We start from the raw sequence: 25913 nt of genomic DNA, 5'->3' as shown, positions 1-25913 counted from the left end.
CATTTTATATTTACCGCCATACACAAAATTTTGCTTATCAAACGTGTGAAAAATGATTTTTTATGCAATTATTTTTTATGACTTAGCCTGCATTTACTAGTTTTCGTATACACGCTTGGATAAACATTGTATCCAAAGGCTAGTCGTTACGAATCGAGTTGCCATCAATCGGACATATCGGAAAACTGATCTATGAAAACTGACCACCTGATAAATCTATATGTATAGAATTTGCATTGAAATGGACTCTCTTTTAACGTTCAATGGAATGTGGACACTCTATCTATTAATGACTTCATGGGAATATCTTCCCTACTTGTGTTGTCTTATGATGTTGCTATAGTGCTATAGTGTACGTTTCTTCATCCATTTCTAAACAACTAAGTATAAGATTCGTTTCGACTGATGATCATCGTTGTTCCTCAGATACACATTAATTGTCATTAAAAAAAAGAAATAAAAACAGCTATTCCTGCCACCCATGTACTAACAGACTGATAAATAGCATTAAAAAGATGGATAAAGAGCATGAAATCGTTTTGTTTTTTCTTCTTCTGAATCCTTCTTTGTGACTGAACATCCAGACTAATTAGTAGTGTGATTTTATTAATTAAGGTAGCCTTCTCTAACACTCCTCCACTATATGCGAGTATGAGGATTAAGGATACTGATATGAACATCATACATATCCTAAGTAAATGAAGCATAATTATATCTGATTAGGTTCTAATAGTATATAGCGCCTACCATAACTATATGGACAGTCGTTTTTCGCGATTTGCGGAAATTTCAGAGACCCCTGGAATAACAGGTTTGTTGTACTAACTAATACATTTAAAATTCGTCCAAAGATATAAATATCATACGTTACGAAAGTTTCACAGAAATACATTTTTTGGAATTTAAAAAAAAGTTGTCATATCTTCAAAATCTGATTTTTCCCCTCCCACTTCGCCATCGATGTTCTATTAGACCGCTACAAAGGCGCCCGTAAATGTTTTGGAGGAAGCGCAGCCGAATACCATATTCAAATGCAAGGGATATACCACAATAAACTTTCTACATACTCTTACCGATATTAGTATATTTTACTAATACTTGTGGGTGATGGGAGGAAAAAATACTAGGTTAGGGTTACATTTCTTAACTATGTATGTAACAGCAGCAAACATTTAGATTCTGCAAAAAAATTCGTTGTTGAGGTTTTTGTGTCACTTTTGTTTGATCGCATCAGTTTTGATCCGTTATTCACAAAATTCACAAGGTTCTTAGGGCAAATTAAAAATATTTTATGAAAATCTTTTCACATACTTTTAAATAAGATTTTTTGTATTTTCAAAACACTTTTTCCCGCAAAAAATTAGACAATTTTTAATATTAATAAAAAATAAGTTTTGATAACAATCCTTATGAAACACAAGTAATCTTTAAAAATATTATAAAAACACTTTTTAAAAATCGTCAAACAATATTTTTTTGCGAAACTTTTATAAAATTCATTATTTGTATTTTTGGAAGATTTTTAAATATATTAGTTAGTATAAAAAACTAATTTTTCTATGTATCTTTATTGTCAAGGTATCTAACCCTACCCTACCCTAAATTCATTTTTTTTGTAATATGTAATGTAGTAAAGATTCTTAAAATTTAAAAAAAATAAAAGACGAAAAATCGTATTCTGCACAATTCGCTGTTTTCATTTATCTCCTCCAGATTTTCCACAAATCGCAAAAAACGACTGTCTATATAGTTATGGTAGCTGCTGTATTTATTTTATTGTCTTGTTTTATGTACATAATATTTATGATTGTTTTAACTGCACAAGTCGATTAAAATACTTCATCATGATAATATGTATATTATTTGTATATGGCTCACAAGTTTTATCTTTTTAGCATTACGGCCTATACGCCGGATTCTTTGACGAATACTATTTTACTGAATGTGTTAACCCTTGAATCTATGGGCATCGTGTAACTATGTTAGGGGATAATTTAAATAAAATGTAACAAATGATAGGATATAAATTGCCAAACAGATCTATTTGTGCTTTAATATGGATAAGACCTGAGTACTGATTTCATAAACAAATTCTGAATGATTATTCCAATCAAAACCAAAATACTCTTCCCATTTTACTCACATACGCTTTACAAATATGTTTGTATATTCAGAATACTCAAAAACTCATACATGGGTCATCAGCAACATCCGCACAGTGGGAGGCTGATGATGGTAGATTGAAACTAAAAGTCGCTCCATACGGCTACATCTCAACCGTTACTTCCATACTGCAAGCCGAATTCAGAGAAACTGTCTTATTTTTTCTCCTCTTTCTGCTGTATACATCGTTTCGTGAAAGCCATCTTCGATTGACCCGGTGGACGAACACAATAAATTGTCATTTTGACGCGATTCATTCCGGCCCCGAATACACCTCCGTCCCTGCGTTATGGCGCTCCATCTAGAGTCTGTATAAGGAAACTCGATATAAGTAGAACACCTGTAGGAAATTGATGAGGAGACATCTTCAGTGCGGACGTATTTGGTATGGAGTCATTCCAGCCCTGGGAGAGCGTCGCACGCACAAGATCAATTGAAGCTTTACGAAAGCTTTATTTTACGCAATCAATTAACGTGTGCCTGACGATCGTAACGATTCTTTAAGTTGACCACCCGCCGACGAGTCTGCAAATCAACAACACACAAGGCGTGACTTGAGCAAATCAACAAACGATACAAATGCAAATGAATGATCACAGTCAGGTGGATAGCGGTGTACGTAAGAATTGTACAACCAGGATAATGGTCACATAAATAATAAATGAATCTGGCCTTCTTCAAAACAATCGGTTCAATTTTCTTTCAAATTTTGCATATTTCGATGTTTCTTGAGCATATTTGAACATCATAAGAATAGCTAATACACCAATGATTCATATGCACAATCAAACAAACAAATTTTATTATTCACTACAAATGCATTCAGTTTATAAATAATGTTTAAAGCTTAAATACAAGTAAAACACAAAAATTCGCTAAACAACGGGATGCTATCTACAGTTGGAGATTCATAAATTATATTTTCAATGTCTAGCTTTCTGTTTCAGTTTCACATATGACAAAGACTGCGAAATATACGCGGTTTAATTAGCTTTGCGTCTTTCGGGTATATTATTAAATGGTTTGTATTTTTCGAGCAATCATGATTTTGTTATTTCTTTAAATTCGTTACAAGAATATTCAAAGTAAAACTGAGAAAACAATGAATGATTTGGCAATAAATTACGAAAAACTTGGCAGTTGTTAAACCGTTTGCCAAATAAAGTCTAATGAAAAATTTGTACACTGATATCTGGCACCATGTGTTAACTAAATAGACCTAACGTAGTTGCAATGTTTACAAAACTGTACCGAAACACAACGCGATTAAATGTGAAACTTAATATATTCGCACGTGTCTACCACTTTTCGCAGATTGCTCGCGTTGCATTGTGTTAACAGACATTTAAGAGAAAAAAATTAACATTACTGGCATATGGGTCCCTTACTGGCTGCATAAAGTCATTTTCACTTGAGTCTGGCTGCATCTAGTCATTATGCACTAGGAATGTTGGAATATTCACTGCATTCTTCTATTGCGAGGACTTTACATTGTTGTGAATATTGGTTTCACAACTATATTCCATAGTATACGAGCACCATCTTAGCAATCGGCAATTAAACTCACCCAGGGAGAGTATTACTACGCACAAACGTTGAAAGATCGAGAGGAATTGTCTTGGTAGCTATTGCCATCGTCGCAGATGGTTCGTCCGGTTCGCTAGGGGTGGGCAATATTGGCGAACTGTCGCGTATCCGCCGCGGAGATTCTGATGAAGATCTGGAGGATGACTTAGAAGACTTCATAGATAAATCAATTGGTTCGTTTTGCTCGTCTCTTTTGCATAGCTGAAATCCAGCATGGCCAGAGGAGAGCATGGCTAATGAGACGGGTGGAATCGAAAACGCCACTGGGAAATAAGGAGAACCGTCGCCCCGAAACGATACTGCCGGTAGGTAGGGTGACATTCGATCCAATAAAGCAGGCCTATACGTGTCGGCGTGTGACTGCAGTGCCGATGAAGAGGGTGGAGTGCGGGAAACTTTCATTGGTAGTTTAGGTAAGCTGACCTCGGCGTGTTCTAGTGTTTTGAATCCATTTTCTAGAATTACACTTCCTACCAGCTGATCCTTGTAAGTGTTACTACCATCGATAAAACTGCTCCCACCACCGCCGCCGCCACCACCAACACCATTGCTCTCATCTGGATCAGCGGACGATGCGCCGGAATCGCTTGGAGTACTTGCTCGTTTCGTGTTCTTTTTAATTGTATTGTTATTTTTGATAATGCTGTTGTTATTAAGATTGTTATTATTCAAACTGCTGTTGTTGTTGTTATTGTTGCACAGATTCGACAGAAAACTGTTTGGGATGAATCCATTCGAGATCGACAAGCCTGGAGAGCTGGTACTATTGCTACTGTTTTCATTGCTAGTACTGTTGTTGATGGCAATATTGCTATTACTGTTGCTGTTGTTATTGTTGTTGCTACAGGCTTTCTGTTGTTGCTGTTGTTGTTGCTCTTGAAGAAGGCAATGGATTTTGAACCAGTTTGACCGCCGGCCGTATCGAGAGCCGCTCTTTGACATTCCGACCACAAGACACTTTCGCAGACGACACGCCTTGCAGGCAGTTCGGTTTTTCTTGTTGATAACACATTCTCCATTGTTTTTGCACTCGGATATTGATGACAAATTGTTGTAAGTACGCCCGAAGAAAGACTGAAAAAATAAAGAGAAGATTGATCTTTAGATAATTGTTTATGATTTTGAAAATTAATTTAAATTCTTCAGCACAGATACATTAAGCATATAAGTAGCAGAATGAGCTTGGGCAAAGTGTATGTGTGAAAGTCAAAGCTGTCAACTTTGTATCGCTTTTATCGTTGATATTCGATGCAATCATGAAATGTGTTCTCTGAAACATTAATCTTATCTGAGCTATTTTATCTATCCTGCTGTTACGCTCAACAACACCGACAGCGACCATGTAGGCACTGTTGCATTTTGATGGTTCCCAAGGATACGTCCTTGCGATACCCGTCGGCGAGATGATAAATCTTTTAACTGCATCAATCTGGTAGCTCTAGCTGTATTTTCCCTGCCATCTAAGGGTTTCGCATATTTGTGCACTCTCATCACCTCTTGGCTGGTTCGAGGCGCAGTGTTCACACTACCAATAGTCACGATCGATCAACATAGCAGATATTATTGAGTACTTCATCAATATCTTATCAATGTACTGCTACTGAAATCAGTAGCTCGATTTTTCACATCAGCTAGGCTTGAACACAAAGTAGTTTCTCACCATAAAAGTAGCTTATTAAACAGTGATTTGTGTTTAAGAGTTGTGTTTTCATTTCTTTTATTTCGGTTCAGTAAAACACCGTATTTTTAGTTATTTTAAATAATATTTATGTCCTAATTTAATTCGTGACAACTCAATTTTAAGCTAAACTAACATAAAAACGTTCCATATTGAGAAATAGTATTAATGAAACATTGTTTGGCGTAACGACCTAAACGATGCAATATAGACACTTTCCGAAACACTCTCAATCTTGTAGGAGTCGGCTGATCGATCGAATCGAATTTTATACATCCTACATAAAAAATGATCACGGAACTGTTACGGAATCTAATTTTCTTAATGTACTCTATCATTACACGATTGTGTGTATTCATAAATACCGGTTATTGATTCAACTTTTTTTTCAGAAAACGTTAACTAAATGAAACGCTACCGCTGAAATCACGTACAAATATGAAAGTGAACAGTTTAACCCTACCTATACTCAGTAGATGACGATGATGACAATGCTATTGACGGTTGTGGTGTACTATACCGCTTTTGTACTACCATGCAGTTGCGTTTTCTGTTCCCGTTCTAACAAATCCGTAAATCCTACCATTTAATCAGTCGCAATCAACTACGGTATGACGGTGCTTGTTGCATTTATAACGACTGGTTGGTATTCTCCCACTACTGACAAAGATGACAATATCAAGGACACTTAGAACTACAGATACTTTGACTCACATAGACTACAAGGCGCACTTGGCATTGAAGAGCATCATCGCAATAATTTTGTTCCAGGTGAACGGTATTTACTGTACGATCTTTTGGCATACTCAGCGACAAAGGGGTGCATTTGTACTGACAACGACCTTCAACACAAGCAAAATATGTACTGGAACACACGACCATATTCGATAGTGATCGTCCTGTTAAGCCATGATGACACCATGAGTTTTCAGTAAACCATTAAGCCACGTTTATTAATTTGTCGAAGATCATGATTTCCAGCTTCACTAACCCGGCGTTGGAGCAGGTGAGGTGTTGATTGATTACACTCAAGATACTAGGCAACAGCAAATACCAAGCAAATGAAATGTGTTGATTCTATCCATGATATGCGCACTTATGTAGGTATAGTTCCTCAGGAACTAGGGCAGTTCAATTTGGCCCTTTTGAGTTCTTCTTTGGTTTCAATGTCGCGTGCTAACAGACTTTTAATCAGATTCCATTCGGGACGGCTGAAACATCCATCATGTTTTGCCACCTTACTTCCTGACCTGATGTGTGGACCGCTTCCATTTACGAATGACTACCACACTATTCGTGGCATTCCATCACGAATCATAAATCTAGCAAATTGGCCATAAAACACAAGGAAGGCAAAAGCCCTCTGCCAGGTTTTACCAGCACTTCTTACTTTTCGCTTCCACCACATTAAAATTGCCAGGGTACTACGATTGTGAACAGAGACACCAAAACATAGCACCGCATAGTCATGGTATGGTACGGAAATAGTACCAGAGAAAAAAAGTGTGGACACTCTGATTTGATTGCCCAAGCACTGTTGGGGTGTTTTCGAAGCGTGAGAAATTTTCGAAAACACGCCAACCACTTGATTGCCCGGGGCGTAGAAAAGCATCTTCGCGAGCTAGTGAAGTAGGCCACAGTAGAGAAAAAATCTCCAAAATATCTAAAGCTTCATCGTTGTTCCAGACCGTAACGCTGAAGCAGCGAACTGATTGAAACATCAGCTTATTATCATCAGTGTCAGCCACCGGTCATCCGAGAGCGTGGTTAGTGTTTTTGGGCGAAGCAGCAAAGAGGAACTCGTCAGCATGATGGTGACAGTTAGACATCTTCGACATCAACACGATTTCCAATTGCTAGCAAGCACTTCAGTTCCCTTCGCGTTGCTTTATAAAAGAAGCTGTTTATCTCGAATTTTGCACCTGCGTACACATCGCACACAAAAGGCTGGGCGAACATATTTCATGCTGTTGTACAAGCGTTTTAAAAGTGTTGATATATGGCGATGGATCATTAGATACTTTTCGACATTTTGCATTTTCGAACGCATGGAGAATCTGTTTTTTACTTTCTTTGTCATGACAATTATTAACATAAATTGTATCTTGACGTCAGTGACAAGTGAATCAATTTCTTTTGGTAGTGCCGAAATCTACGCTCAGATGCAACATGAAAAAGCTGGGTGGATATAAAAAAGTGTGAGTATATTGTGTAAAGATACACCCTGATGATAACTGCCACAACTACCATCCCAAATCGTTATACAAACCAAATAATAATATGTTTTTTTTAACTTTCTTATTAGTTTATATAAATTAGATATGTATAAACACGCCTAGGACTAATTCATTCCTTTTGTTTGATGAAACAATTGAAATAACATAACTTAAAGCAATGTTCATTCCATAGATCACAATATCTATGGATTTAGTTTCTAAAACTAGTATTAATCTAATTGATTTCCGCTATAACACACATTTTGTAAGGATGATGACTAAACAACATTCATTTGTTACATATTCCAAGGATTTCGTAGTAAATTAAAGCATATAATCAAATTTCACACTTGATTAACGTAATCGGGCGAACCTTGACTGCTTATGCTTGCCTAAAGCTACACGTAGCGTAGTCGACTGTTCAAACCTTTCTCTATGGCGCGTCTAATGATCTCGTCCAACAGGTTACTGCTGAAGCAAGACCACACGTCGCGTCATTCAAATAGTTTGGGGGTGCCCAAAGAAAGTGATAGATTCCAAAGATAATCCGAGAAAATGTGAACTAAGCGTTTACGTTTTCTCAAAAAAATACAGCAACCCGCATCTCAGCGGAAGTGGTGACAGGATCAGGTTATTTTGACCACCAACTGCTTAAAATAGCTTACACTTGGCAATTCGGACAAACGTTGCTGGAGGGCTATGTTTTTGATTGGGCAATAAATTTAACCGTGTTTTTCATAAAAATGAAACAGATCATGGCTGCAGACACGTGACTAGCATGCAGTACGGATGCAACTAGCGATAACCATCAGCCCAAACCTAAGATCATTTGAAACACATGCTTAAACATGCAATATAAAAAATTTATTTTAAAGAACACGAATATCAAAACAGCAAAACAAAATTCAAAGGTCTCTTCTTCTATGTATGCAAGCATATGAGCTAAAAACAATTGATTTAATTGATTTATTTTTATGTTTCAGCACTGGAAGTCTAATTGATTGAAACCTAAAAAGAAAACAAGAAACGCTACAAATAGTTGAGCAAGTGTATTATCTTCTCGAAATTAAAATGGAAACGTGCATTACAAAACATCGAAGCTCCAATAATATTTCACTGCATCCTACTGCAGATGATAACGATGACGATTGCATTTTGATGATGTGCTCCCTAAACCACATGCCACAGTCAGATTTCAACACAGATGATTTGCACTGATTTTAGTTAGTCGATGCCCAATCGGTGGGAAAACAGATCTCGCAAAAGATAAAATTCGCACTTGTATGTTCGGACGGTGAACCACGGATGTTTGTGTGTTGCCAATACGAAAGAACGGCGATGTCAGCGATTGATCCGGTTCGCAGAGGGTGAGTACGAGATCGCAAAACAGGGAAGTGCGACACAGAAGCATTAGCATGAGGCAGCACAATTAAGCAGCATGATTTTGTGGTTTCCTGTCTCTACCCACCGCCCGAAGTTGCGTGGTCCAACCACCTGCCTTCGTTCGTGCGTTTCATGACGATCACCGGGCGGCCCATTTCGGTGAATGAGAATCGGTTTTTAAGAGTGCTCTCAATTGGATCGTAAAAATTTCAATTTCAGCATCCGTCTGTTGTGGGTTCGGGAGCGACTTTTCTGGGTTTTTTTTTTTGGATTGTCTTTTGATTCCTACCAGCAACAGTTTTTATTCCTCTTACTTTCCGTACTCACCAAACACAAACTTCTTTGTCCATGTTGAAGGGACGGGTTATATCGTTGTTGTTTTCTTACCTTTCGATATTTTCTGCTATTTTAAACCACTCGCTTGTTCGTTTTGTCGGTCTTTCGGAGAGAATAACGCGGTGAGCACTAATTTTCGATAATCTTTAAGCTTAATGATGGCTCGTAAAATTTAAAATGCCACACAGGCGATAACCGAGGCTAGAGCGTCTCGATAAGTGAGCGTCGCGCAGTTGATAGCGCGAACGCATCTCAGTGAAAGAAACTCTGATGATTTGCAACAATGATTACACTTTTTTCTTTCAGAAAGAACGACTAAGCGGTAATGATAGTGATTACATTTGTGATTGATACAACGACATATCGAAAGAATCTGGCATATGATAAATATGCTCCTATATACAAAAAAATTCATTGTTTTATTGTATATTTAAACTAACTTTGAAGTAGTAATCACTGAAATATGTAATATTACTGAAAATGTACCACTCACAGCGTCTCAAACACATATTTAGTAGAACAAGCACCGACCATTCGCCTTGACGGTCTCTTCTTAAGCGAAACAACATCATCACAACATGAGCGGACACCAGATCCGGTACCGTTCGAGGATGAACAATCCCATAATGCACATACGACTTGTTAACTAGACTATTAATTTTAAAACAGAGTCGTACGTCGTTAAGATGGAGAAAAAAGTCATTGCATGGGTAGCTTGGGAATTCCGGCGCTCGCTGGTGCTCACAGTGAAGATGATCACGAACAATTATCTTTCTGTCAACGGACTTGCATTGACAGCAACGACGAGTCTGGCAATCGACCTGTCGCCTTGCGCGCGCTTTCTGTACGAAAGCTACCACCCTGGCGAAAGGTCTTTGTGATACAAACCGGAGACCGTTGCTTCAGACGAACGGCGAGTCTGCCAGGAAACAGTAAGTTACTGGTGGTGTGTCCGCTGTGACGCTTTGCGTTGTACGGCGAGCCTACATTGCACGACCGGGCGATCTATGTGCTGTATAGCAAAGCAGATCAATTAAATTAAGAGTTTCTTTTATTGCTTTAGCTCCGACGAAGTCCCGGATGGCTCCGGACAGGAAGGTTACAAGTGCTATAAAATGGGTATAATCGATAAAATTAAAACAGTTCCGTAGCGCACCGCATATGCCTCGATCCTTTCGTGCCGCAGAGATCAAGACCTAAGGATGAAACAAATGGTCGTTCGTTGCCATTGAACGACTTTTAGTGCGATTTCAACCTGTCGTACCCCTTGAATAGTCGCATTTTCTTCACGGAAGCAGCCCAGGCGATCGCTTTTCTCAACTGCATTTGCTACTCTTTCTGTGTGAACGAGGAGTTCCTTAGCTGCTCTGTGTATAACGATGGTCCATTCCCGGCGCTCGACATGTGTTAAAGTATGAACGGCAAATGGGAGAAAGGACATTGCTCCCTAACGCGCAGCGAACTGTGCCCATTGATTGGTTTTATTTGTCCCAGAGATCACGCATAAAATGTACTGCAAAGTACACATTTTACGATGCAATAAAAGATTATTTATAAACATCTATTCCATACCACTGATTAGCAGCTGCCTTTTCTGTTCCAAAACTAGACTACAGCATCACTGCCCTTCAACTACGCATACCCTCTAAACGGGTGATTGCGAGAGCAATGATGGTAGAGTGCCAATTTGTGCTACACAACACATTGTATTAAGATTGACTCAGAATATAGAAGGAACCTGACCGAATCCCTCTGCTAGGCACCTAACTGACCCATGCGAAATAGCGAATGTGATTTATGATCTGTCATGACACGAACGTAGCGTCGCACCTTACATGTATCGTTCGTTTCATCGCTTTTACTGCAGCCATACCATTACTAACTGCGCCTAGGCAAAAGAGTTCGCAGAAAGGTTAATTGATCTACGCTAGTGCTGCCATCACCTGCCAAATGCATGATGCTCAAGTGATGCATTTCAAGATCGGTCGCAACTGTGATACCGTGAATCATACTGCCCAACCTAATTTTGCGTTCAAGACAAGGTGTATTCAATGTACTTAATGTACTTAGTACTTAACTTAATCTTCATTTTCTTTATTCCAAAGAGCAATGTGTTTACATGGGTTCTAGGAAGATTGGCACTGTGCTGTTAAGGTGGTCTCCAAAAAAACCATTTGTAATAAATTAAACAGGGCTATTGTAACATAAGAAATATGTGACAATGAAGTGCACGAGCCATCGTTACAATGCAGTATGCGCACTGTATTGAAGCACATATTTCTACACACAAACATATCGAGTTCAATCTTTAACACGATCTGAAATCTGTTAACTAGCTAAGCCGTTCAAGCATGTGGAAAGGGGCGTAACTGAAAGTGCACCTGTGAATGGTGCTGAGCACTGTGCAGCGATCCACTTTTGCGCTATCGCATGACGCTATCAGCTATCAATTTGTTTGAACAAGCGTTCGTACAACTTCTTCACCGGTTGATTTACACAGCAAAGCGTGAAGCTGCTGTGTACAATTTATTCTCGTTAAGTGCTGCAGATAACACCCTTGTGAATGTGGGCTGCCGATGGGCTTGATGTCAGGATCCGGGACCCGGGAGTCATGAGCAACTGACTCGAGCGAAGAGCCATGGGCAGTTCCATTAGCATTTCTTAGCATTCCTACCGTCCTGCCCATAGTACTGCGTTAAAGCGACGATTATACTTTCGTACTATCTTCTACCGCCATGGCACGCAAAGCTTTGGCCACGCTGTGATGCCATGGCACTTATCTAGTCAGCGACGAACGCCTCTCAGCATACATAATGTATCTGTTACAGATTGTAATCGGGCAGTAGTGTTAGGAAATATTAATTCATTATTCAATTAATCGAGAATAGCGAGAGCAGCATACGGCCGATTCTCACGTCTCGCCTATTCTACCATATTTGAAACATTTATCGTGGTAAATACTGTTACCACATAAGGTCCAAAAACAAATTAAATTTCATTTTCACACATGCTCATTTTTCATCTTTAAAAGGCATAAAGTTCGTAGAGTCTTATTTATAATATCGTTTGATATTTACTTCGGATCTAATAAACGGATTTTATAATTTTAGAATGAATATCAACTACCAAGTGCCCCAAGTACCCTCTCTAAGTAATATTTAATTCCGTTGATGTGCGGTCATCTCTTACAAAGACATGATAGATTTAAATTGACTACGTAACTGAATAATTAATTTGATTAGTTTCAGTGAAAACCGGGATTATCGAACAGCAGTCGGCACGGCTATGATTACACCATCTGATTAGAAATAAATATTTATTTATTTTTCATATGAACTAATCTTCTTCTTCTTCATCATCGGCACAACAACCGTTGTCGGTCAAGGCCTTCCTTTCCCCAATAGTGAAATGAGCTTGGCTCTCAGTGACTTCTTGTTACCATAGCAGGATCGTCAGTCCTACGTATTGTGGGGGCACGGTCTATTCGGGGCTTGAACCCATGACGGGCATGTTGTTAAGTCGTACGAGTCGTACGTGATGTACGACTGTACCACCAGACCGGCCCATATGAACAAATAAGAATAAGAATATTTTGAAGATATTATTTCATTATGCTGTTTGTAATTAATGTGGACAATGTTTCGGGTATAGCCAACGCAACAGAAAAAACTAACACGTAATAAGAAGTAAACTAACGTGTAATAAGTATGAATTCGTACTACTTACAACAACTATAAATTTATGGCTGTAGTACAAAATTTTAAGAAAAAAAGCATTGCCATAATCATAAATTCTATGAATGTAACCTTCGACCTGAGCACAATTTTTCGCTCGAAAAAATTCGATAGGCGATTACGTAAAACTGGCAGTATAACTATTTCGGCAATATTCCTAGATGAAGTCGATTCCCATCGAGTTTAGTATTGAGTGTAGGCAAACCATTTTTTATGTTTAATAAATGATTTTTATCACCCAAAACGTCGAAAAAGAACCAAAACATTTACCAACTTTCTTTTGCATAACGTTTTTCAAAAACATATTTTTTTCTGATATCCGTTAATTTATGCATTACCAGTTTTCAAAAAAAACCAGTAAAACACCTCGGCGGCGAAATGAGTGTCAAATGAAACCAAAATGACAGCCAGATCGATCGAATTAATTCGATCGAAAAATTGTGCTGAGGCCGCTTATCATCAAATACTTTTTTGCTTTTAACTGAAGTAATTTGGAATGATGCCTGTATTTTTTCACATAGCATAAATTATTTTAAAAAATCGTAAAAACGATATCAGGTCACCGACACAACGTTCTACCCAAGATAACCTAGAGTCGCAGCATATGTAAAGATCTGGTTAGTTACCATCGTGTTGCTCGGTAATTTGATAAATTACTCAACAACCAGTTTAACAAACAACTAAAGTCTCTACTAGCAGATATTGAGCATGTTGTTAGTATCACTTATCAGCGAGGAAACCGCAGAAATCCTACAAAAAGGGTCTGCGATAGGGGGATGGGTTTGCTTGTCACGCTAGAGAGGGTCATTCAGAATACAAGGGTCAACCCATATCATGACATACTTTGAAGATATAGACATCAAGCGCATTTATCGTTAATCATCACTTGATGCTGACCGTAATGTCATCATAAAAAAGCTATACTTGTATGAGAATTGGCCATTTCGTCTAATTTAATCTGTAGATTTATATCGATTGTGGCTTCCTTTTCATTTCCTTTATTGGTTTTAATTTTGTGAAGACACATACATATGTTAAGGCTTACAAAATCACCAAGATTGTTTTAACCTAAATATTGATAAATTATGCTTGTTTTGTTTTTTTGATGAACCTGAAGCAAATGCAATTGTAAAAGCATCACGCTTCACCCTTAAGCATATACCAAACGCAATAATTTTCCTTCGGGTAAACAAGTGAAATAGCATTGATTGAAAGTGATGCGTCCACCTCAGGAAAGTCCACGTAAATGATCTACATCATTTTATTCGTAACAATCCACTGGTGTGGTACGTTTCATTAGCCAGCAGGTGTGTAAAAACCTGCTGCTTTCATGTGTTAGACAATATGTCGCTGAGGCGAACGATCGGACTGGACCATGCTGGCTTGGTAATGTTGCGACATTTTCCTTCCAATGTATTTGGAAGTACAGAAAAACGATAGTAATCAGCGCACAAAGCTATTTGTGGACCTAGGAGTAAGTGATGTTATTGGTGCTGCTGCGGCAGCCGTTGTAGCTTACTAAAACGGACCTAATTTCACAGACAAAACCTAAAAAAACTCTTAGATCCCTTGCACCACTTTTTGAAGCCAGCGAATGTGAAATTTTCTGCTGAAGATGGATGAGAGCAAGCGACTGGAGAAGCTGCAATCAAAAGTGAAATTAACGCTAACCTCATCAATAATGATCATTACTCTAATTTTACCCATTATTCCACAATTACCAATACGTCTCGGTTGAGCTGAGTCGATAGCGAAACTGGCGCCCAGTTTGAACGCAAAACGGATTTATTGATGCATCCGGTTGTATACAAAATTGTATCAATTTGGTAAACCGGTCTAGCTGCAAAGTTTGCTCTTGTTGTAGGGAAAATGGAGGAAATTAGAAATCTAGAACGTTTTCTGCACGTTTGACCAACTTACCGATCAAAGAGGAGCAGACGTAAGTATGCTTCCCGTTTAATTTCCGTACATACGTAAAGTAGCAAATAAACAGTTTTAGGTTATTCATTCAATTAAATCACGGGCTTGTTTGATTTTTAGCAGTATTCTTTGCTCAACTGTTATTTCTTATACATACTCACACTAGTTTCGTTTTACATCGCAAGTCTCGAGTTTTGATTTGAATATCAATGAATTTTGATCAGTCTAAATACATTATTAATTTTTCTGATTTCACAAAGCTATTGGAACAACAACATTTAATAACAAATGAAAAAAATAATGATGTATAGAAAATGCATGGAAAAAACTTCTAACTTAAACATATTTTAATCTACTCATAAAAATCTCACAAAAAGCTAATCATTTGCTATTTTTTCAGCTATTTAAAGAATAAACCCCCCTTTACTTGATGCATCAAACTTATAACACTCGGTGCGGATGTTGTGCAACGATAAAAACGATTAATGTACGGTCTTGTTCCGATCGACAAGCTGATCTACCTTCACTTGGCTACATCATAAAGACACACTAACCTTTCGAAATCAGAACACTTGTATTGAACATCCAATGCCATTGCGAAGATCCCCATCATCGTCTACAGCTACAGCCATGGCACATCGGTAAATCAGCTCAAGAGCAAGGTTCTCACGTCAATTTGCGGTCGGCCAGAAGTACTAAATCGAAACATCAGCCTACCACCTGCAGCAGATACTGCGATTTGGCTTCTGCTGACACTCTGGATTCGATCGATCAGCTACGATACGTATGGTGACCGACGAAACAAGATCATGAAAGCCTCTCATTTCCTCTCCAGCATATGAAGAGTCTTCAACTCACCTTCACCCGCTTTGGGTGCTCAAATCAAGTCTCCGTGAGGGACGCTTGACAACGTTCGATCGCACTAAACTTCGATAGACATCTTAAGCTGCTACTCGTCATCCGTTAAATGCAATCGTTTATCGAAGTCTACTCAAAACTAGATCAATCGACTTAGAGTATTAAACAGATGCAGCAAACTACTAGTCTTCAATTCCATTTTCGTTGCCAGTGACTGTATATAAGTCATAAGTATCGGTTAGATTTATTATTCATAAACATTATTGAAACTCAAATGTATAAAACCGATTACCTTTGAGCTAAATATTGCATTTTTGAACACTATTCACAAGCAATGGGCTCGTAGTACAGTCGTCAACTCGTACGACTTAACAACATGCCCGTCATGGGTTCAATCCCCAAATAGACCGCGCCGCCATACGTAGGACTGACTATCCTGCTATGGGGGGAAATCAATTAGTAACTGAAAGCCAAGCCCATAAGTGGTACAGGCAGGCCTTGACCGACAACGGTTGTTGAGCCAAAGAAGAAAAAGAAGATTCACAAACAAGAATTATATACAAATACAAAATTGTTAAATCAAACCAAGCATATAAATTATGATTAACATTATGATACAAGTTAAATAATGTACATAATATGACGTTTCTTCTAGCATTTCAAAATTTATTTTACTATCAAATATTGTGTTGAGAAGCATTTACATGTTTACCAGCCGGGTTTCAGAAGGACCATTAATCACAACAGAGAAAAAGATAATTATCACTATAAGCCAAAGCAAACATCATGGTTGTAGAGCCAGCTCAGAAAGTACAGACTCCAAAATGCACCAATTCGAACAGTAGCTGTTCAGAGTAATTTGACGTAACATAGTACCTTGATCTCCGTGAGCTTCTAACGAACATCAAAGTATCGCTCATAAATCATTAAAGTAAAAAAAATATCAGCGCTACCGTATGCTACCTTTTGTTGCATGCTATTGTGCTGTGTCTGAATTGTGGAATGTCTAATTAGACACTCTAGGTGGTCTATACAACTTGGATGATAAGTTTTTTATGAATGAAATGTTATTCTTAAAAAAAACTAAAAATGAAACAAATAGAAAATAGATCATGTAACATTTTAACTATTCTGAAAACTCTTCTTTTATTATTTACTTGTTTACCTAAGAAAAACACATTTCTGTAAATTGAACATCTTTTTATTGGCGAATACAAATATATTAAAAGATAAAAAGTTTTTAGTATTTTCATTTTTCCATTGCTCTTGAAACTTAATGCGATCGTTTGAAAACCAACCATGGTTGATCAATCGGTTGCACTGCTTCATTTAATGATCCAACTATTCACACACATTTCATCAAATGCTACAAAAAGTACACCTTCACACTGACTGTGTATGCTGCGTCACGCAACCATCGCGGAAGCTTAAGTAGACACCACTAGCTTAGTACGATCGACCCTGGGTTAAATACTGCAAGCCTCTTGCGCTACCACCAATGTCCGTCAGCAAGGGATCAACGTGTTGTACGATTGAAGAAAGCTTCGGCATCGTTCATCCCGCTGTCGGCAATTGCGTGGTCAAAGTGTAATTTGTTCGACCATAAATTGGATCAAAAACATCATCAATCAAACAGTTTCGAACCAGTACGTACTTCCTTGGTTGCGATGAGCTCACACCAGGCTATGCAAATCGGTCAATACAGGGCCACCAATTTCGGTGGTCTCATGCTGTTGTGTATAATTCTTCAGAGCCTCCCATTTAATATGCGACCTGTTGCTGAGTATCGAATAAGTTGCTTTTTTGATGTTGAGGATTGAGGATGAGGAGAAGATGACCATTTGTTTACCTTGAATGTATCAAGACAGTGGTACAGATATTTTGGCCCTAAGCACATGAAACTGTGCCACATTCATACTATTCATGGTTTTCATTTCGGACCATTTGTATGAAACTGAACAACGGAATTAGAATATGATAGACATATAATATGTTACATAGCATTGATTAGGTACATAAGTTTCAGTTTATAGTACTCTTTGACTCCTTAATTAAGCAATTACCATCAAGCTGTATACGGAATCGCTGAATTTTTGCCAATTTTATAGATTTTCAAATAACACCTTCATCAACACGGAAGCCTTCAAATGGAAGAGCTTTAAAACGACAAAGAATAAGAACAACAACTCTAAGCTTGCTTAAAACTGTGGAGAATTAGTGTTCTTCTTTTTTCACAGTCCATAAAAGCTCCTTTTGTCAAATAGATTTTTTTTTGGGAACATTACTTTCTTTAATACTTTTGTGGTGAAAATACTATGATTTCAGTCCGGGTAAAACGGGTAAAGTGTTTGCAAAACTAAATGTGTGCAAATGAAAGCCTATGACACACCTGGAATGCAGTTTTAAATCGCATTAAAAATGGTAGAAAATCTCATAACGTTATCGTCTATGTAGGAAATTTAAATAAATGGCGCGCACGATTTAGTCATTTCAAAGACACATAAGTGAAGCAATTTCTTTTTCAGATCCCTGGTGTCACTTGTTTTGCACCATACTATTTACCCAAAACCATTGGAACGGTGAAAACAAAAGGTGGAAATTATGCTTAGTGACATGGAAGCAACCCTTAACCAAGATGGAAGATCGTACCATAACGAATCCAAAATACCACAGATCGTAACACGCCACTGAACGGAGGATAGTGGAACGCGAGCGAGCATCCGTCCGATTGAAACATTCCGTCCAAACTATATCGTTACGGCCGCTAGACCTATAACCAGCATCACGTGAAAGTCTTCCATAACTATAAAATTATTTCACCTTCGCGCGATTCTCACCGGTCAAAAAGAACTCCATAAGACTCAAACTCGCTCTCTCTGTCTCTCTCTAATGATTGTTCATAAAAACTGATGGCATTATTATTATTAAACTGGCACGTTTCGCAAAGAAGCTGTTCCCGATGCCCCTGCGATCATGTATATGTTTAACTCATCCTGCTCTTCTGAAATGAACCATGCATGAGCACGCCGTCAACCCATAGTGTTTCCGATATAGTGCCGATTTTACAGCCTTTCTGTAAAGCTTTATTAAATTATTATCGCACGTCGCATTGCATTCATCTCCATGTCATGTGAGGATTGTCCCTCACTGATGTCTTGTATTTATATGTCACATTACTAGACTCTGTAATTTTGTAAGTATATCGATTCATATGTTTAGTTTGGTTTGTCCTATGTTTGACGTTGAATAAGCAATGCTTTCCTATTATACGCTTCCCTGGTTGGCGTGTTAAGACAATCTTTTGTGATCGATTCATTTTATCATTTCCTGTCAGTTTCTCCTTTGATCCTCTTCGCTTCGCTGGACTGACCTCCCCATGTTCACCAGAAAGGAAAATGCCTCCCATAAGGCTAAATATTGTTGCAAACGATTCGTCTTTTGTTTCTCACCAATGCATCTGACCAATATCAACTTTATGCTGATTATCGAGAGCAGAGTCTGACCCGAGACCAAAATGTTCGAACGCAGGTCTACGATGATGATGATGATGATCGACTTGCTTCTTACCACGGACATCTTGTTCATTGCCATTGCCCTCCAAGCGTCCGAGCACCCCGGATGGCGTCATGAAGGTGAAAAAGGTGTTCTTCGAGTGGAAGTGCTGAATACCCTAAATAGTGGTCTACCATTTAGTGCCGAAGGTTTTGAAGGTGCTCGCTGGACCCTCGCCATAAAAAGGTTGTAAATCCTTATAAAGTTATATTTTCGAGTAAACATAAAAATTTATAACTTTATTACGAGATTTGCGCTTCGAACTTGGGGTTCCGCTTTGGTACGCAAGTTTTCTTCTGTATCTCTTGTGCCATTCCTTCAAGGCGTTGAAGTGACGGCACTGTTTTTGTGCGATTTGTGCGATGCAATTCACGCGATAGCTCACTTCGCTCTGAAGTCAAGCTCAGACCGAATTTCTGATCTGCACAAGCTTATTTGGGTATGCCGTTTTATTTGCAGGTGTTTTGTGTTTTAGCGTGTAGTCTTTTTATTTTGATTGCGACTCATGATTGAACCAATTTCAGAGATTGATTATACATCCTGCCACCAGCCTGCCCTCCTCTCTGGCCTTTTGTTTACAACGTACTGCGCTGATATAGCTTTTTATCAGATTTTATCGTCCAATGAAGCTCGTCACTTTTGATGTTTCCGAAATCCGTCAACAATTGCTTCGAAAAGTCATTACTCAAAATCTTTACGGATAGCTCTTTTCACAAGTTTCAATGCTATATTTCACGTATGCCATGGTGCTATCTTAAAGAAACCACACATATAGCACACCAAAATATCTGTATACAACAAACCTGTAGCTCTTCTTTGGAAAATTTGTTGGTGATATACTTTGTTTAACTATACTCAGGTTAAAGTAACTAATTAACATCTATGCAATGAAAAAACATTTTTAAACATGTTTGAAGAATAAAAAAATAAAATTGCTTTCTTGAGCTACTATTGATTAAATATTACCTTGCATCCTTCACATGTAAATGCTCCAAAATGAAATCCTGCTGCTGGTTCACCACATACTTTGCATTGTTGATTCATCTAAAATGAAAAAAGGTAAAAATAGTTACACACAACATTTTGAATTTATTATGTACTTTATTATGTTTGTGTTGTATTGTGTTGTTTTGTTGTTTTAATTTGCGCAATTCATAAATATCCCACAACAAATAAAGCAATTTTTTTTATGAAGGTCAACTGATACACAACAAGTAAAATTATACAAATGTCATTGCTGTATTTTATTTACCGTACTAACGCATTGCTTTATGCTATTAAAACCAATTATAACATCGATAATCAGTTTGCAGTAGTCCTACAAATACAATACTTCAAACAAAAAAATCTACTTCACTGCAATAGAATAATAATGATTCCTTTCGCCACTCTATCAGAAAGCGTAAGCACAAGCGCAACTCGCCTGTCAACAGCAGGCTACATCCTAGACCAAATCAATAAACCTTCATTACCATTCATGAGAGCACGCAGTCGTGAACAGTGATGCGCATTTGTCAGCATTCGCACCAGCGCAGCGTTGTATCAACGATACTACTTCAACGTTGAGCTTTATCGACGATAGTGCGAGCTCAACGCACCTGGCAGTAAAGCTGGCAGTACAACGCTGGCAGTAAAAGCGATTGATAGGAATGCGACAGTGCGACAGTTTTTTTGCTACATCCTAAGAGCTTGAAGCAAACTCTCTTGGGAGGTAGCATTTCCATGTAATTTTATTCTGCTTCGTAGTAAATTAGATTATTGTTGGAGCGCATGCAGGTCGCCGCCAGTCAAAGGCATGTTGACGACATCGCCTTTATGCCTATGGATGAGCCGTGTTCCGACATTCACTTTAAGATGCTTCATATTGCACTACAAAGAACGTTACCTGCTACAAACAGGAACAGATAAATGATACCTGTATAACATTGAAACATTACTTTCATTGGCAAACACGTTTGAATCGTGAATTTTTCATTCTGGTGTACGTTTTGTTCATTCATTTTGAGCTGTGCTGTTTGTAATAAAATATTTGCATTTCGCGTTTTATTTGCGTTTACAAAGAAAAAAATATTCAATTTCATTTTTTCCAATTATAATTTTCAATTAAAATATTATTGTTAAGATGTAAAAGTGTGCCGAATACCATAAATAACGATACCCTATTTGTTTTATTAGCATTTATTCTTGGAAGTTGAAACGAGAGATTACACATTTTCCACTACACACGACTGAACAGTGAAACTAAGAATAATCGGCTCCCGTTTCGATTTAGTTCACAGTATCGCTGACCACATCCGTATTTTACTGCTACCAATTTGACCCTCTTTTGTGACTACCAACGTCGCGACAATCTGTTAGCACTTTTATAATGCAATTTATGGGCTGGTGTACCATCTATGCGTGCGGCACAATGGTTGGTACTTTCATGCTGATGTTGCCGTAGACCAATCGATGCCGGAACCCTGAAACGAGGAAATTCGATCTGTGGCTGAATGGTGTAGCAAGCATTCCGCAACCTAGTCTCGTTTTCTGTTATGCTTTTACCGGCACGCTCAACACCGACCATGCGATCGCAAACGCTTTGATAAACTCTCCTTACACGATCGTAAAGCAATTTGTATTGAAGACTCCATAAAAGGGCTGACAGAGGAAATGAAACCGGCCAGTCGGCGGTCTAGAACGACATCAGAGCTCAACTCTAGTGCTGTCACACTGTGCTTGCTGCAAACCAATTTTTAACCTCAACTCTTGCTTCTGCAGTTGCAGGAAGATGTCAAACGCTTGCCACTGTAGAGTCACTTGTTGGCATTTGGCTTGCCATGATAGTATTTGTGCGCCTTTTCTCTTTATCCCATACTTACGAAAACGAAATGATTCTCCTCCACTTACATTATGATGCACAAACTATCATGTTTAGAAATAAAGTATTTATTTTGACATTCAATATCACACGTTATATTACACATGAGGTGGCATACAGGGAAAGTGCTCTAATTCACTTATCATTAATTTGCACGACCAGACAAAAACATATATTAATAGAAAATAAAAATATCTGAAATAGAAAATAATCAACATATTTTTTTTAGTGTGGATTGGTATTGTTTTCTTTAATTTTCAATTATGCGCTTCTTTCCCATAAGAATAATAAAGATAAAGATAATAAACCATCAATGTAGAGTAGCCTGAAAATAATTAATCGTGTTAAGTTTTTTTAGCCAAAACAAAATTTCAAGAGTTTACGTCATCAACTTCACAACACAGTGACTCTTCATTTCGTCTACAACGTATGTCACACCTTATTCATGTTCACAAAGCACCTTCCTTATCACCATTTACATAGCGTATCATCACTATTTTACTTCGTGCGAATCTTACATCCATTGAGACTGATAAATTTCGTTGTAATCTCCTGCATCTTGCTACTTCGATAAAGCATCCTGAGTTGAAAAATGTGGTATGGTTTTTTGTACCACACAAAATTTGCATACAATTACGATGTAAATGAAGAAATATGGCGTTCGCTTAAAATTCAATAATTTGTACGTTCCAGAGTTGACCTCGTTCGTGTATGCATCTTCGAAATTTGTCAAACCGGTACGTTCCGCTGTGTCAGATGGAGAGGCCTCGCGTAGTCGTTTCATGTTGGGCAAAACATAAGTGCAAAAATTGGTCAAGACAAGCGCTGCTCTCGAAAATGATGCCAATTTGTTCCAATCAGCGTGGACATTCAGAGTGGTAAATAAATTGTATCAAATTTAGCCGATACCACCATAGTAGGTTGCTGTTATAGATATTTAATGATACGATTATTATTCATTCTCTATCGCATTGAGTTAACGACTCCTTTCAAAAACTGTAGTTTGAAGCTTGTTCGCGTTTTAGAAGGATTTTGGTGCCTATTTATGAGCGGTTAACGCCACTTTTCAGCAAAGAAAACGATCAACCTCGAGCGCCAGTAACATGAAAAACTCGTTCCCACAAAACAAACACCGTCACAGCCCGCTATACAATTCACACCGTATACCCTACCTGATCAAAAAAGTTGTAAATCTAATTCAAACGCGATGGAAATCTCTTGTGTCTCGACTTCAACCATGTCTTTATAATTAATTAGGCCGTCAACGATCCCAATCCAAAAAGACTGCCGTTGAGCCCTGAAGCTATAAACGACTAAAGCTGTCAGTCACTCGCATATCGACCAGATGCCCGAATCGATACCTAGCTCCAATGCGCACAGTAGCTGTCAACACTGATGCGTGAGAAATCAATTAACCAATGACGCTAAAGCGTAAAGAAAAAGCACTAACAACACATTTTTCTTTGACAATCCTCACACACATAAAAATTCGATACAAAAATAACCGCACTAATTATGATAGTAAATAAAAAAGCTAAAATTCACCGAAAGAAATATAGGCTAAAAAGAATTATCTAAATTAAGTTAAAAAAGAAGTCGAAACTGAATTAAAAATATTAAAAAAAATGCCTATAAAGAATGGAACAATTTGCCTATAAAGAATGAACAAGTTAAATAGTTTCCAAATTTGTTTTTCAGTTAAACCACCTGTTACTGATGTAAAATGGATATTAGCCTCGAATGTAGAGATGGCTTAACATTTCATAATCGTTTAATGTGACCTATATTTGCAACTTAAGAACACTTGCCGTGTTATTGTGTATTGTGAATTTTTTAAAACTTGTTTGCTGCTTACTGTATTTTTCAATACCACTTCAAAATAATTACAATGAAGCGTTCATTCTTCAAACAACCTGTTACATACAAGGAGCATCATAATTGATTGATTACAAAGATTGGGTGTATGATTATTATCATCAATATATATCCATATATATTTTTCATATCTATAACATGCCCTGCGAAAAAAATAACCTACATAAACAGTACAATATGGAGAGACACTCAAATATACATTTTAGTTCGAAGAATAAATAAGTGTGAATTTATCATACGTACTTATTTGATACATGTTCCTTTCTCTAAACTTACACAACTGTATAATTTGAAAAAATCATTGAAAAGAGTCAGTTCCATCCTACATATAATGCACTAACTGTAAAATAATACAAGCTCGAAAATAAAATGAATAATGATGCAAATTTTCATTCCTTGTCCCCGAATATTCCCAACGCATCGATAAACCGCCTCAAAGCAATACATAAGGCGCTTTTGATTCCAGGAAACTACCGATGCAACACTCATGGAAACAATAACAAATTGAAATTCTATCGATATTGAATTGGCAGCAATACATGGGCGTTGATCCTACATGACCATTCGTGCAATGCCGTGAAATGGTAGGAGGCAAGAAAATCGAAGAATGATGCATAAATTTAAAACTTAAGTGGAGCAAACCATCATCCTAAACCGGTCCCAAAGGCAAGAGATGTTGTGCTTTCATTGAGTTCTAGCTGTCGGAACTCCCTCGAAACGGGAAACAGTGACACCGAAAAATGAAATCGGTTCAACCTGATCTTGCATTCCGTTGAGCGCACCAATTTCAGCTCTTCTGCAGACCAAACCGTGATAAATGGCTTTATTAAAATAAAATTTAATTTTTAAATTTCTTCAAGTGTCCGATCACACGATTAACCGATTCAAAACTCACAACAAGGCATAAAGAAGTGAAACTTTATTGTCATGATGCGAAACGAAGATGAATATGATTTATTTTAAAAATAAAAAAAAACTACCAAATATCTGTCATTGCTTGAGAGAAAATAAAAAAAAACAATTAACACAACATTAAACTAGAACCGTTCCGAAAACACATGTTTTTAACAAAATTTCAAATTTTTATTAAAACCCACAAAGTTCGTGACGCGTTCACACCTGCGGCATGCGCTCACATCACGAACTGCCACATTTTTCTTAATGAATTTGGAAATGGGCTTTGTTTATCAAGTTCGTCCGGTGGGAAAGGGCACTAAATATTTTTCGCTAATGTTCTAGTTATGAAACCATCAAAAATCCATCCCACCCTAATTAAAGTATATTAATCTGGATAGAAGTCTCTATAACCAACATTTTATTGATTACATTTTTTTTCATCGATACAATTTTGTTCTGTTACTCTTATATAGATTTCCTACCTTCATCCTACCATTAGGATTATGTAACCAAGAAAATAAACACAGTTAAAAAATGCAATTTTGCTTTTTGTCTCTTTTTTATGGATATGGATTTCTCGTAAGAACGGCCTTGTTTACCGAATCACTTAAAACCAGATACAGTGAATTCTCTCTAATCTGAGACCTCTCCAATTTGAAAAACTCCTCTAATTTGAACATTTTTGATAGTCCCTTCATTTTCAGTAGATTTTTGTTCCTCTAATTTTGAAAAAATCTGAAATCTGTATCCCTCTTATTTGTGTATGGTGTTGCCATGAATATTGAATCCATGATCCAATGATCCAATCTACAATCGTGTTCGTAGTTTCCTATAGCGACAGTCAAGATTACGTA

General features: G+C 37.6%; 1 protein-coding gene across 2 annotated transcripts in view; it reads right to left on the bottom strand.

Annotated features, from left to right (window-relative positions):
• Positions 1-2941: 2941 nt before the first annotated feature.
• Positions 2942-25913, bottom strand: part of LOC120959053 (protein embryonic gonad) — a 44900-nt gene continuing 21928 nt past the window's right edge. For both annotated transcript variants that reach the window (XM_049609185.1, XM_040382197.2), the window contains 2 exons: positions 20394-20471; positions 2942-4824 (listed from right to left, as the gene is read on the bottom strand). In XM_049609185.1, coding sequence (XP_049465142.1) covers positions 3727-4824; positions 20394-20471 — 1176 coding nt within the window. In that variant the 3' untranslated portion in view covers positions 2942-3726. The remainder of the gene's footprint in view (positions 4825-20393; positions 20472-25913) is intronic.

Source organism: Anopheles coluzzii, chromosome 3 (genome assembly GCF_943734685.1).
Source record: "Anopheles coluzzii chromosome 3, AcolN3, whole genome shotgun sequence".
In the NCBI taxonomy this organism is placed as follows: Eukaryota; Metazoa; Arthropoda; class Insecta; order Diptera; family Culicidae; genus Anopheles; species Anopheles coluzzii.
Note: the sequence above shows the minus strand (reverse complement) of the source record. Positions and strands in the feature narration are given on the sequence as shown.